Raw genomic sequence first — 14,805 nt, forward strand, 5'->3', positions numbered from 1 at the left:
CCAGGCGAGCAGGGTAAGATTTATTGGCTATTTTATTTCATTTTAAATAGCATTAATAATCGATGCTCGCGAGTGTGTTAACATGAGGCACAACAATAATAACCTTGTCTTTGTGCACCGCTTTTTTCTTTTGCTCAAAGAAGAATAGGGATCGATACCGAAACACTGGTTCGTGTCTTTCTTCAACACACACACCCTCCCTACCGGAGGCATACAGAAAGATGATGGCCCGATCCTTCCGTACGACGGCAAGAGTTGCATCTTAAGGCTGCATTTTATTGGTTTACATCTGTGCTTGGTAATGCGGCTCTCATGCTGCAAACTACCACTGCTGTTCTTAGTATACACCCGCTAGCTTAATTATCTGATTTATGCCGGTAAATCTGCAGCGCACAGCTTGAGGCGGTCTGCGCGAAAGTGCACGATCGTTTACGAAACACGGCTAAGCACGGTACACCGCTGCCCAGTTACACATGGCCACCGGTTCCGGCAGCAAGTTGCCGGGTCGTTTAAGCTCAGTTTTGATTCAATTACCATACCTCTTATCGGAGCTAATACAAATGCCGCCGGAGCGGTTCAATCACGAGCAGCGAAATATGTTCATAATGCTTCACTTCTGCACCTTCGGACGGGCTGCAATAATAAGGAGGATATTTTACCGCCCGACCGACAGCATCTGGAACACAAGACGCGCACGCAACCCGCGAATGTAAATAAATAATGATTGTTTCGCTTACGAAAACCGTTTCGCAATCGGACGCTTCGTCGGGAAGGCGCAAAAGAATCCTGCTTCGAACGGCTGTTTACAACACACAAACCGTATACAAAAAACACATTCCGATCGTGAGCTTATCACAAAAATGGTACTGATAAGACATGACAAAACGAGATGCTGAGGTTTCGACGATAGACCAGAGCTCGATTGCCACTAGTCCATTTCACAGGGGCTTTCATTTCACGACAATTAACTCCTCTAGGTCACTTTAGCAGGCACAGGCCCGTCATCTCGTGGCGTTTGCCATGCTTCTAATCAAAGTCTCTTAGATAAGTAACAGCACGGCTGCTAAGGCAAGGGCATGAAACCGCTCGCAAGAAGCTAGAGGAAAATTCAACCTCTACTACGCCATCCCCCCCCATCGCTTTACGCAGTTTGATGGGACGTTTTTCTTTCTTCATAAAACCCACGATGTAGCACCTTGGACGGGGTGGTGTACGTACACTCAATGACAGTAATAATCATAAATAATTAATGCTCATTTTTTCGAAACTTCATTGTTTGCTCAACAAGCGCACGCTTGCATCAATGTGTGTGCGTAGCCGAGGAACTTGCCGTTGTCATCGGTTGTTGGGGAGAGGAGTTAATTGTAGCTCCGGACTGGCACACGAGACGGCAGGGTGTAATGATGAAGGGTTTCAAGGGTGCAATATGGATGGAAAGCGGATTAACGGCGTCAGGTGCTGCATACACACATACAGAGACGACATCATAATCAACGAGTACTTCGAGGTGCCTCGAAGTTGTCCAATGCGTGTTTCCCCGCCGAGAGTTTCAAGTAGGCCGATTTTCAAATAACACCGTTTGAACGTGTACTTGTGGTGCACTGTTCTAAGTGGCCCTGACAGATATAACGGACCTGGAACGGGCACCGCGAGCTAGCTGCTTGCTTCACTGGTCTATGAATATTTAAATTTCTGGATGCTTTAAAGAAAACGAAATTGAATTACAATTGCACTATCGAATGAAAGCAGCGTGTCGACCCTTACACTCAAAAATTCTGACATTCACTGTATCTGTCATTTTGAGGACGCTTTTCGAAACGAATTTCTCAACAACTAATCAACATTCTGTACGTCTCCTTTCTCTGTTTCTTCGCAGCCGTCCAGCGAGGTCGAGTTCCACCGTCACAACCACCGGGCATACCGTACGGCCAGTACTCAATACCAAACGGTGACTCCGTGACCGGGTTCAACGGTCACTCGTACCTTAGTTCCTACATTTCGTTGCTGTTGCGGGCGGAACCCTACCCCACGTCCCGGTACGGTCAGTGCATGCAGACGAACAACATTATGGGCATCGACAACATCTGCGAACTAGCTGCCCGGCTACTGTTCTCCGCCGTCGAATGGGCCCGCAATATTCCCTTCTTTCCGGATCTCCAAGTCACCGATCAGGTGGCGCTGTTACGGCTCGTCTGGTCCGAGCTGTTCGTGCTGAATGCCTCCCAGTGTTCGATGCCATTGCACGTGGCCCCGCTATTGGCGGCGGCCGGTCTACACGCTTCCCCCATGGCAGCCGATCGGGTTGTCGCCTTCATGGACCACATCCGGATATTCCAGGAACAGGTGGAAAAGCTGAAGGCGCTACACGTCGACTCGGCCGAGTACTCCTGCCTGAAGGCGATAGTCCTCTTTACCACAGGTAAATTGCTGGACAATCTCTTCGGCGATGTCCACGCACTGCTTGCCAAAACCAGCACCCAGCTACACTCCCTCCAGTCCGAATCGGACGTTATCCATCTGGTGCAGGTGCATCTGTACCGCACCGGTACCAATACTACCTCTAACACCGGGTTTAACACAACCGGTGGCAACACCGATTCACCTAACAGCTCCATTGCCAACATAACCCTGAACAGTTCTAGTGGTAATTCTTCACTCACCTCCTCAACCTCTATGGTGTCCAACTCGGACCAGGCGGATACATCGGGTGCGCCCGCAGTAGCGTCCTCGATTGCGTCCCCTTCGGTGACCACGACGACGCTACCGGCACCCAACTCCACCACCGAGGTCAACACCACCACCGCCCATAACCATAACAATAACAATGATCTTAAAACCATTAACCATAACCTAACCACACAGTCAAACGCTAGTTCTGCGGCACCCAGTGTTTGTTCGCCATCGCTAGTGGCGGCTGGTGTCGGAGCACTGTTTGGCAGCAATGCGCAGTCGAAGACACCACCGCTGCCACTGTTCAACTTTCATCAGAACACACCGAACCGATCGTACCACGGCACGCTGGATGACTTCGTGAATCTCAGCAGCAGTAGCCCGTACGCGGTCGGTTCGGCCTTCTCGTCCAGTTTCGGCTCGAATGGTATATTTACCCCGTATGGTAGTAGTAGCTTGCAGGGTCCGATACCTTCAACCGGTCCAAAGTATCTTAGCCATGGTGGAAGTAGCTCGGACTACAAGTTCTCCCCGTACAGTCCTTGGAGTAGACGATAGTGTAAGCACAGTGACTCAATTACTAGCGACGCCTTGTCCACGGGGATATGCTCTTTCGACTGATCCCATTCATGTGATTTCACTCGAAAAACCATATCACTCTGATCGACACTGTACTTATCGCACTGTGCATAGCGGTATTCTTTAGTTCCTAATATTTAAGCCTTCTAGTTCGTAGTTGTTCTGTACAGATAAGCGTCCTATTGTATCAGTATTTGTTACCAAAAATACAAGTCAACGTTGCCATGTATATCCATAGCTCTAGTACTAGCTTAATGTAATGTATCTCGCTCACCTTCCCTACCATAATGTGGTACTCTTAAGCTATTTATTTAACTTATGCTCCACCCTGTACTGTATTAAGCATTGGTTACGTAGATTCGTAAGTCTTCATCTGTACACACATCTGTGGGTTATTTCTGGTCCACCTCTTCCTAGCTCGTTGCGCTGTACCTTTGTTTCATCGCAAAATTCGCTCAGGATGGGATTAGATTAGACTCGAGACCATGGCCTGCAAAAGTAGAGTGAAAAATAAATGCGATTTCGTTCAGCAAAAATAAAACCGTACCGTGTTCCGTTCAGTTTGCGATGTTGTCGAATAGTTTAAGTCCGTTGATCGATAGAGTGTGTAGTGTCTCGATTTGGAGGATTTTGCTTCTAGAGTTCTTCTCCGCGCGTACTGTAAGCATGCATTCTCCAATGTTGGGAGTTTCGTGATAGGGAAAGTTCCGTTCTCTTCTTGAGGTTTTCTGTATCCGATAGCTTCGCGTACTTGGTTGTCGCATTCTGCATGATTCAATCTTCCAATGTGTGTCGTTCGTCAGAATTCGTGTCGCAATCAGGTCTCCGCACATTTCTTCCTCACTCTGTCTTGACTCGTGTATGTATCTCGTAGGTTGTAGATTGGATTAGGTTGTACATCACTCTCCTCGAGAATTTCCGTATTTTCTTGCCTTTTGAATGACACACTCACACACACATTTACACGTGCACTCCCGGAATCTACCGATCCGGTGCAAGGCGTCACATACTCCAAATTCCTAACCATCATTCCCGGTAACGGGCGACATCGAACAGAAATGTTGCACATTATGCGCGACGGATGCCTTCAACCGCTCGCATTGCGACATTCACTGCAGCTCTTGTGTTTACCACTTTTCGGATAACATTACCGTGCACGGTGCCTCACAACACAGCGCAGGCAAAGATGGGATGCGAAACGAAACGAAATCAGAATCGGACACAACAACAACGTAAACCGATGCGAAGCCGTGTTGCGAGGAATTGCTTGGTTCGCTCTTGAAGATTTCGTTGTTTGCTTTGTACTTGCACCGGGCAGCCTCTCCAAACCATTTTCCACAAGTGATCGTCCACAACGGAACTCGCGCATTCACATACAAGACGAAAGCGATACACGGGGTGAGGAAGAGGGAAAAAAAATCCGTCGACCACGGCCAAGATGGAAGATGTGAAGTGAAACAAACGCAAAACATGAATTCATGTCTCGTGCATTTTCATCTTCATCATCATCATCAACGCCACGAACGTCCTCGTCGACGTTGACTGCGCCAAAGCGCCGCTGTTTCGTGACGTACCTGGCGTACCTATCACTCCCGACGCTTACCCAACCATCTGACAGTCTTCGGAACGTGGTGCTGGAGAAGGTAGCCGCAGCAGTAGCACTATTGCCGCCGGAGCTGCTTCTAGCGTACTGTATTCCCTTCCGGACAAATGCTCATATTGTCTCCTCGGGCACTGGTGCATAAATAAAGCGTATTGCTGCCTTGCCTCTCTTCTTGCATCCCTTTAGCACCCCAAGTTCAATCCGTCCAAAACGAAACGAAACGGAAGGATCTCGGTTCGAGATTAGAGACCATGACCGTGAACGTACCGTTTCTTCTTTTCAATTCTCGGCTACATAGAACCATCTTCTGCCGGTAGTCCTTTTTGTCCGAGATCCGCCTCGGAAGAACCGAGAACTGCAATGGGAAAAGGTCAGTGCGATGGTCACACCGGTCCGTAGCGCGCGTACATTTCGCGGGTTCCTACCGCCATGGAACTGCCGGTTGAACTTCACGCGAGCTGATCACCAACCGTTTTGCTAATGGACCGAATGCACTCTCAGCTGCCTTCATTTGGCCGCTTTAGGGTGCATGTTTCGCGGAAATTAAATTGATATAATTTCACAACACAAAACACACATAGGCTTCTGGAAGACAACCTTATTTCCCGCTACCATGCCTTACCGCCACAGGACGCGCTATCTGACCCGAGGTACATTCGTGCCAAGATGTTACGACTCTTGGCGCCTGCCTAGCGACACGACCAGGGAAATGTTGCACGTTTCCGAAACGCTTATCGCACGGGATAAATTAGCGATGTTTACAAGAGCTGGTAATGTACCAATTCGATGTTTCGAATGAAAACGAACACCGATGGAATGCACCAAGGTTTTTCGAGTCTGTTTTCCAGCGCCCCGCGCACACTAAAGGTTCACATAGGACGCTGTGGAAGTCAATTGTCAATAAGAGAGTTTTAATTTACTATTATTTTAAACCCAAAGATGAACTTTATTTTGGTTTCATTCATTCACATGCATAATATTACCAAACCATGATCTCATACCTACACTTTACATCAACGAATTATCGATCTTTTTAAAATCTCACTCCCAATAGCCTGATCATTAAATTGACTTTTTTTTCCTCCCAAACACAACATGTTACCACTGAAAGACAAAAAAAATTGATACGTATCCAACAAAAAAAAACCTTGGGGAAAGAAAGCAAAACTCCTGCAAACTGTGGTCCATAAATAAAGTCCACCAAAACGCAAGAATTATTGTAAATCAATTTCTTCCGCTCAATAAATTCCACCATTCAGTGTCATGTGTGGTGTACCGAGGTTGAAGTTATGGTTTTGCTGAACGTTTCCCGCACTTCATTTTTTTCATTTCGATTGAATTTCTCTTTGATTTGAGTTCTTTACTGTTTCCGACCTTTGGGGGACATTTTTAACAACATAGAGAAGAAGAAAAACCACTCGGAAGGGCCTTTGTTGCTACAACAACAGTATCACTTCCGTGGAAAGGAATGTCAGTCGCTTGTTTCGATTACGATTAAATCATGCGAATAGATCAAACGGCAGACGAGTGGTACAGTGGATTGGAAGCGAATTCTTTAAATGTTTTCCCCTTGAAAACAAAACTCCAGCTTCCTCCAATGCGCGGTCAGAATGCATCCGGCGGAATGTTTGTGTGGTTTGTCCCGACAAAAACAAAACCAAAAATATAAATAACTGCCAAACATCTGTAAGACGTGCCGCAATCCGGCCACATACATCCGACAGATCCGCATTGTCACGTGCTCCACGTACTGACAATAAATTTCCATACAGCATACATTTTTCTTCCGCCCACAAGATCGCAAGGTCGAATCTCTTCCACGGTTCTTCCACGTCCAAGAGAGCGTCCCAGAGGGAAGATTAATTAGAATGCACAATGGTATAATCCGACGGGAATGTGTTACACAAATTGATTCCTGTTTTATCTTACCCAGACACTGGCGTATCACCACTTCTACGACACGGAAGTACTACGATCGGATATGGTTTCCAAAAGTTTGTCTTCCTTCCTACCGAGTGTCCAACATACCTGAGGCCAAGGGTTGGGTGACCCTCTTCCATGCTACTGAGCTGGGATACAGTTTTCACCAGTTCTGCTGCTTGGTACAGTTCGACACTAATATATTAAATTGTTTGCACATTTGCTCGCTCCTAAACGGGATCCTCCCCATCAGGACACTGTTTACCCTGTTATCCAGTCAACTAATCTTCGACCTCCGGGAACACCGGAGCGACAGCAACAGTGGGTACGATGATCGGTACCACCGATTTGTGCGTCGTCTTTATCGTAGGGATGCATCCTAGTCCAGCAGATTTGAAGTATCCTACAGCCATAGCCATAAACTTTATACTAGTACACAGTGGTATGGGTACTGTTTAATCTTTTAGACCAAATTTACATATCAAAAACTAATGCCACACAAAACAATGGGTGTCATTTTCAAACCAACCCGAAGCTCAAAGGTTACCCCCCGCAAAAAAGGGGTAAGTGTGGCGCGTGATGGCCCATAACAATAAGCGTGTCCCTTCTTATTTTGACTTAATTTAATATCGTCCTCCTACCCCACGACTGGAAGGTGTTACACTAACCTCTGTCGCGCTCTATTGTTCTGCACGATTCGGTTTTCCAAACCCTGCAAAAGGGATTTTTCAATTTCTCCCCGGGAAATGTCAATTTCCTGTACATCGCTGCTGACATTTTCGACAACCAGATCCTTTCAGGCAGAGTGGTTGGGTGAGTCGCAATCGTCGGCTCCGTTTGTGTTACGACTGTTGACCGTAACGAAATGCTTTTGACACTTCCTTTCTGAGCAATAACAAGAAACAGTGACATTTGTGATTGGTTACGCTCAGTTTAAAGGGCAACACAGGCGTTGGAAAAGGTGTCAAGAAAAAAAAGAAATACTTCAGGGCGAATTTTTTTAATCAGCAAAAATATTCCTCCCAGAGCAGGACAAACTGAAGGACATCCTATCTCAATTTAATTCACGCTTTGTTATCTGGTCTAAAAATGTTGCACGTTCATTAAGACTTCACTTCACGCTTACACACCAACTCCAATCTCCTAAAGCCACAACAACACCAGAAACCAACCCAAAAAAAAACCTTTACAACTTAACCCAACCCGACAGAGATGATCCGATTCACCATCGCCGATTAATGGCATAAATAATCAACCCTAACTAAACCTCTCTTTTTAGTCGGATTTTGCCAGCTGCTGCTACCCGGGCTGACAGCCATGGTTTTCCCCCATGGCCGAGATTGTGTGGGCCACAAAAACATACCACACAACAATCAACATTTATCTCTTGCCAACCCTTTTTTGCGTGCAACATAATTTACATACTTCCCAAAAAGTCACCTCCTTCCTTCCTTTAACAAAACCCCTGTCCCTGGGGAACCCCCACCCCTTTTCCGGTGGTTTCGGTGTGGACAAGCATCCGGTACAAATGGTCGGCACACGACCAAACACTTGCTACCATTTAGCACCTTCCGGCCCGGTGCGGGTTTCTATCGCGTTTCACCACACGGGACAGCTGCGATAAGGTCTCCCCAGTCGGGATAGGACACTTTCTTCACAACGACGACAAACCGTCCGAGTGACCACAAAAAGGATAATATGATTTAGTCCGAGCGCGGCCATACCGATGCGCGTAAATTCTGGCGACATGTTTCGCGGCTCAACGCACGGTGTATATATATTTTAATTACAATTTCATTCGGTACAATAAAAAGGTTAATTATCACTTGCTAAACGTGCGCCAGAGTTCAACCGAGGATGTGGCGAGTCGAGAGCAATTGAAAACCTCTCCTATGCCTGTTATTTGGTGACACGTGCGAGGGCAGAACAGTGGTCTATTGTTTGCTCAGCTTCAATCCTTCTTGCTTACACCCCACTTAGAGGACTCGTGCGACAAGAGAGCTATTGACACGCAAGGTTGTAACACACTTCAATCCACCACTCTCTGCTGACCTTCCGCAGCAGAAGGAACTCGAAGTGTTGCATTGTACAAGGTGTCGATATGAAGGTGTGCCAATTGAGATTCTTCACATATACCTTCGAGAATTCTTCCCACAACTTGCATTCTATTCCACCTTGCAATTTGCGACTAGAAAGAGGTGGAAACGGTATAAAATTGCACATAAAATTACGCGAAAAATAGGTGCGAAAGGTCGGACGGGATTAAGGCTTCACCGCTTCCAGCGTGGAGCGGTTACATTCGCAAGTACGCATGGATGGAGAGACGCTTCGAAGCACCTTCCAGAGAACAGAGTCCCCTTACGAGTACATTCGACCGGAGCCACACATTAACGCCATAAAACATAATCATCATCATAACAATAAAGCAGCCAGCAAATTAAACATACAGTAAATTTCTGCGTAGATAATAAAATCTGCTATTTTATCACACCGGATTGCGCATGAACGGGCATTCGGATGTCTGAAGCTATGGCAGAACGTGGATAGGAAGGGAAAAGTAAAGGAACGAGGAGTGTTGGTTCATTACAGTCAACGTCATAGGAGAATATCTGCCGGAAAATGTGCTAATCAATTGGAAACTTCATGCGATATTGCAACAATCGTGTACGATCGTGTGGAAAATGTTTGCCTCATTACGATGATTTGACCCATTTACAGTCAAAACTTTAGCTTATTTTTAGACTACAACTTTAAAGTGCTTAATCGACATCCAATACTTCCGGTGGCACAACTACTCTACGTAATGTGTACTAAATCCAACGAATTACATACTGCTAGCGGTTCCTTTTCGAACGACTCGAAAGTGCATTTGTCTAACCCGGAAGTAACCTATTTACACGGGAGAGGTCACGAGAGGGTCTTTCCATCACAAGCAAGAAAGCACGAATTGCGTAACCCGACACGATCGATTTTAATCCATGAAAATATCTCGAACACTCCAGCCCGGAACGTGGAGTTCGGTTGTTGTAAAGCTCACGCGCACCTATCCATTGACCAACAAATCGTACGTTATATTTCCGCTCTTGTTGGATTAGATAGAGTAGTTGAAAACTTTGTTTTTATAAGCTTAAAAACTGACTAATCACATTAGAGAGATGGACAAAACAAAACACACGAGCGACGTTCAAATACTTCCTTCCTGTTTTGGTGCATCGTATATGGCGGGTCTTGCCGGACCAGTGCATACCCGACCAAGCAATGCCGGACGACCGGTATGACACCTTCAAAAAATCGTCGGCGTTCACTAAAAAGGTTCACCCCACACAATGCTTTGGCCAAGGGTCAGTGCATCGGAGTGTGTGTGGCCGCGGCAATTGCGATTGGGCAGCATGATAACGCAACATCGAACGCCACTCGAGTATACCGCCGTCCAAAAAACCCATCGCCCTCTAACCTAACCTTAATCACCTTAAATATAATAAAATAGAATAATCCTCCGATGCGCCAGCCGGGCTGTACCAGAAACCGGTTCCGGATTTTGGCCCGATCGCACTATCGGTATGGTGCGTGAAAAAGGGACAAAGGCTCAGCTAAGCTCTTTAGCGCATCGCCGAACAACAGTTGCCGAATGGTAGTATTTCCCGCTTTTCACTGAAGGATGAAGGCGGGAAAAATCAACAAAATCTTATTCACCTGCACCAAACGCGCTCGAATTTCGGTAGTAAGTTCACTCGTTTATTTACCGGTCGCCGGCATCCGGTATCGCTGATGCCGAACACCGTACCGGACTAAACTTTCAACTTTCCGGTCTGGCCTGTCGGTTTTTTCCAGCACCGTACACTATTGATGTTTCGCCTAGGAAGGGCCACCGATTGGCCATCAGACGAAAACGCTAACGATAAACAAAAACCATGGGGACAAAACATTTGAGCGCAAAACGGAATCGCGTCCATCGGAACAACGGTAACGTTGTTTGGATTTGGCGCCTACCTTGGCGGGCAACCACTACACACAACCATGTGTCATGAACTGTGCCCCAAACACCTTCGACACCTTCGAAATCTACGTAGTACGATGGTAACCGCGCCATTTCCCAATAATGAAATATGTGCCAAAAAAAACTCGATACCAAGCACAGAGAGAGAGAGAGAAAGAGAGAAAAAATAGAAGGTAGGGAAAAATAATCCTTCGTAAGCCATATTATTAATTTTTCTGTGAGGTTTTCCATTACACACCGCCACATAGTGGTGCGGGATGGTGGTGATGGATACGTTCAGTTCCGGTATGGAGAAATCATAGACAACGGTCGCAGGTGGCAGTTGAGCTGAGGAACCTCCAAAAAAGGTGGACTTTCCTTTTCAGTGGAGGATTTTGTCCCAAAAATAACAATGCACCGAAGGTGATTGGAAAAGCGTATTTGGTGTGGAGAAAAGTAAAGGCTGTTCCAGCTCATCAATGATGGACATTGTCCAGAACGTGGACGTGAGAACAAGGGTTTTCTTGTTTGAATAATGCTTGCTGCTTTTGTTTTGCGCTTTAAACAAACATTTTACTTTGTTTTGAATTGTTTAAAATATTCGAAATAAGTATGTGAACATTTAATAATAATTCTAAAACCGTTGAAAATAACCTTTCAACACAAAACCTTCACACCAATAAAAGCATTCGCGCTCGAAACCATCATCTCAATGCAAATAGAATAAAACGAAAATCAAATTAAGAAGATAAATATACAACAATACACCACAATTTCCCTCCGTGTGGGTGATGAAAGTTAACCCCTTTTTTCCCGTATCTTGCTACGGAATCCTACCGGGAATATAATGCCCGTAAATGCCATAGGCCAGCATCCTGGCATTTTCACCCAACAATCGTTTTCTTCCTTGCGGTTTAACAAATACAAACGAACCAGAATAAAAACGCCATCCGCTGATCAGTAAAATCAGCGAAATGGAATGAAGTGCCCGATCCTTTACACCATCTCCAACGAAGTACGCAACACGACACGATTTTTCAAGGGGGGGGGGGGGGGGGGGGGGGTTCCGAGCAACCCCGCCAGAATGAGACGATTTTGTCATTTCCTGTGTTTTCTTCCAAGCGTAGGGTGCGGATCATTCCTTTTTCTTGCTCTTTTATGCCGGCATTTGTTGTTCGCTCTTTTTTTTTAAAAAAGCCAAACCAACGAAAGCGCCATGGAGTTGATATTTTTATTTAATTTTCAACGAGCGATATTATTATCGCTCATCGCACGCGGGATAACTGTAACCCTTCCGTCGTGTGCAGCGCGGTTTGTTGGGGATTTTTTTTTTGCTTTTTTCGCTTATGCAGGAGTGAAATTTCAATTTTATCATTATGATTACACTTTACCATTATTTCCATCATGCGTGCAACATTATCCTGTGTTTGCGGAAGCGTGAAGGGGTTCCGTGGAAGAAGAGAAAAAAAAACCATTCCCGGGAACTGCTCGCTCGAGTTTTCCTCTGCCGTTTGCCTGCGTTTCATTTATATCCGTTGGTAGGTGCAAATGTTTGTATTTACACAAGCTCGGTTTCTGGTGTACAAGTGCACACATCTACATGCAGAGCTAGGTGGTTGAGTTTTCCGTTGTTTGCCGTTCTGATTTTCTGCCACAGTGCGCAGTGAAAGAAAAACATTCAACATCCGTGTTTCGATGCACAGATATTTACTTAAATTTTTGCCCATTTCTCATTGGTGGGTAGAAGTAAGGTAAAGAAACCATTTATAATCAAATTGAAATCTACGTATTGGAAGCTCATTATTTCATACATAGCAGGGCAGATGATTATCAATGGTTCATAGTATAAAATTTTGTGCTGGTTCATCCATATGCATAATATTCTGGCTCTTAGCCAGTAGTAATGAGAATTGAAAAATACAAAACCTACATCCCTAAAGTGAATATCTGCGGTAATGGATGGGATAATCGGATTGATCCTAAACGACAGAGCTTTGTATCAATTCCTATTCGAATCGAACTCTCGTAACCTGGATTGACTATCCTGCTACAGATAAATAAAGTGAAGGATGTCCAGAAATGACAGGCCAGAGATCTCTTGAAGATTTCTTAGTACCATAAAATAAGAAGAAAAAGAAAAACTCCTTATAAAAATTCTACTTCTCCTCCTGAAGCTCCACGCTTCACTTCCGTATTATTTCAATCCGTCGTTGAAACATGGTTAAGGTGTTTTACAACATCAATTAAATCAAAGATCGAATACATGACATATATTGACGAGAAAAGAGAGTTGAGATTCGATATGAAGATGTTGAAAATGACCATTGGGATCATCAGTTCCTTGATACGTTCATTGAAAGTGGAGCATTTCAACCTCCAAGAAGAACCTGTACTGTAAGCCAGGTGAACTGTAAACCAAAACATGAGCATTAAGGTACAAGTCCTAATCATACTCTAACGACCAGTGCTGCAGCATCATAAACATGTAAATCATGCATAATAGATCTATCCTCTGTTGCAATAAAACTCTAGTGCTATAAAACAATCTGATCCAAACTCATCCTACACCCGGACCAGAGACCTCGAACTAGAGTAAGGACATAAATCATTTTCTAATACACCTTCTTCACCAGAGCTTTAATTGAAATGTCTCATAAAACGCTTCGGATTTTATAGGAAACCACAACATCATCTTAAAGATGGTTCAGCTTCCTGGTACATACCATGCGAGGAAGCATGCTATTTTACGTTGAACTGCATCCAGGATTGATGTGCAAAAATAAAACTAAATTGCATTCCAGCGAGCCACGGATGCGATTTGATTGTAAACTGTGACTGGATTGGAATTTCTTCTGATTTCTTCACCCATCTGTCCGTCATGTGATTGATATCGGTACGCTGATCTGCAGGTCGGTCGGATGTCACCTTTGCCCATGGACGACCATGGAGAAAGTAAAGCGCGTTTTTCCGACAAATGTGCGTTAAGCTTATCAAAATTGCCGGGGATAGCCAACAACAAAAGCTAACCCGTACTGCGTGACGAACAGGATGACTCAGCATGACTCTTGGGTCGCCGATGGTGAGACAGGGTGGTGCCTGGAAGGTGCAAAATTGAATAAATCATTAATAATTAACTAATCGCGCAATATTTACACTTCATTTCGATGCTGATTTATGACAGCACGCCGCAGGTATCGCTCGCATACTCACGCAAAGCGCACTTGGCAAATGATGTTGCGCTGTTGATAGGTGCCGCCGGTGGCCAAGGGTTTGGCCATCGACCGGGAGCAAACGATCGGCGGAAAAGAGAAGAAGCAACAACACAGCTGCTAAAGTCATTGGACGTAAAGGAGGTAAATCGAAATCAGATAAAACACGCGTTTTGGAGTGGAAAAACGCCCTTCCAGTGTGTGTGTCCGTGAAACGAAACTCCTGCTGCGGGGGTAGGACACATCTCAGCAGCAGTGAAACTTGGCTGAGAAAACAGACCACAAAGCTAAACCGTGGAGGAATCGATTTGGATCGATCCGCTTGCTGCAAGCTTTTAAAAGGGTCCAAAGCTCCCATTCCCAAAAAACGGCTTGTGCAAGGAAGAAAGAGTTACTCAAATATTTATTATTGAATAAATGAAAATGACAAAAACTCCCGCTGGGCCGTTCAGGAAGACATAATAACTTTTCACCCTTTTCTCTTCACCCGGTACGATCGCGGGGCACTCGTAAGAAGGTTTAAGCCATGGAAACGCAAACCCACCCGCTTAAGGACGGTTGGTGTATATGTACAACATCGTGTTCTCGCACGAAGTTTAAAAGTGCAATTTATAAATTTTACACCTCGAACACACGGTTCAAATAAACTCAACCCAATCGATCCGTATCTCGCGCGTTTGCTTCAGTGGGGAGTGCTTTTTTCTCCTCAACTTCGTGCGATTACCGCTCGATTCAACGCCGAAATACGGGCAAAACCATCTCACGAGAATATGGCTCACAAGCGCACCAAGCGCGATCATAAATCATAGCGTTCTCGTCGTTGGTGCTCTCGGTGCTTTACGATTGCT

The 14,805-nt window shown here is 45.3% G+C and overlaps 1 protein-coding gene across 5 annotated transcripts in view; it reads left to right on the forward strand.

Moving 5' to 3' along the window:
- LOC125764981 (nuclear receptor subfamily 2 group F member 1-B) overlaps positions 1–14,805 on the forward strand; it is a 71,485-nt gene that overhangs the window by 36,196 nt on the left and 20,484 nt on the right. For 3 of the 5 annotated variants that reach the window (XM_049429777.1, XM_049429778.1, XM_049429782.1), the window contains exon 3: positions 1,877–5,828. In XM_049429777.1, the coding sequence (XP_049285734.1) occupies positions 1,877–3,228 (1,352 nt within the window). In that variant the 3' untranslated portion in view covers positions 3,229–5,828. Of the gene's footprint in view, positions 1–1,876; positions 5,829–14,805 lie in introns of those variants that run through there. The other 2 variants (XM_049429779.1, XM_049429781.1) reach the window with 1 other exon arrangement.

Source organism: Anopheles funestus, chromosome 2RL (genome assembly GCF_943734845.2).
Source record: "Anopheles funestus chromosome 2RL, idAnoFuneDA-416_04, whole genome shotgun sequence".
Classification (NCBI taxonomy): Eukaryota; Metazoa; Arthropoda; class Insecta; order Diptera; family Culicidae; genus Anopheles; species Anopheles funestus.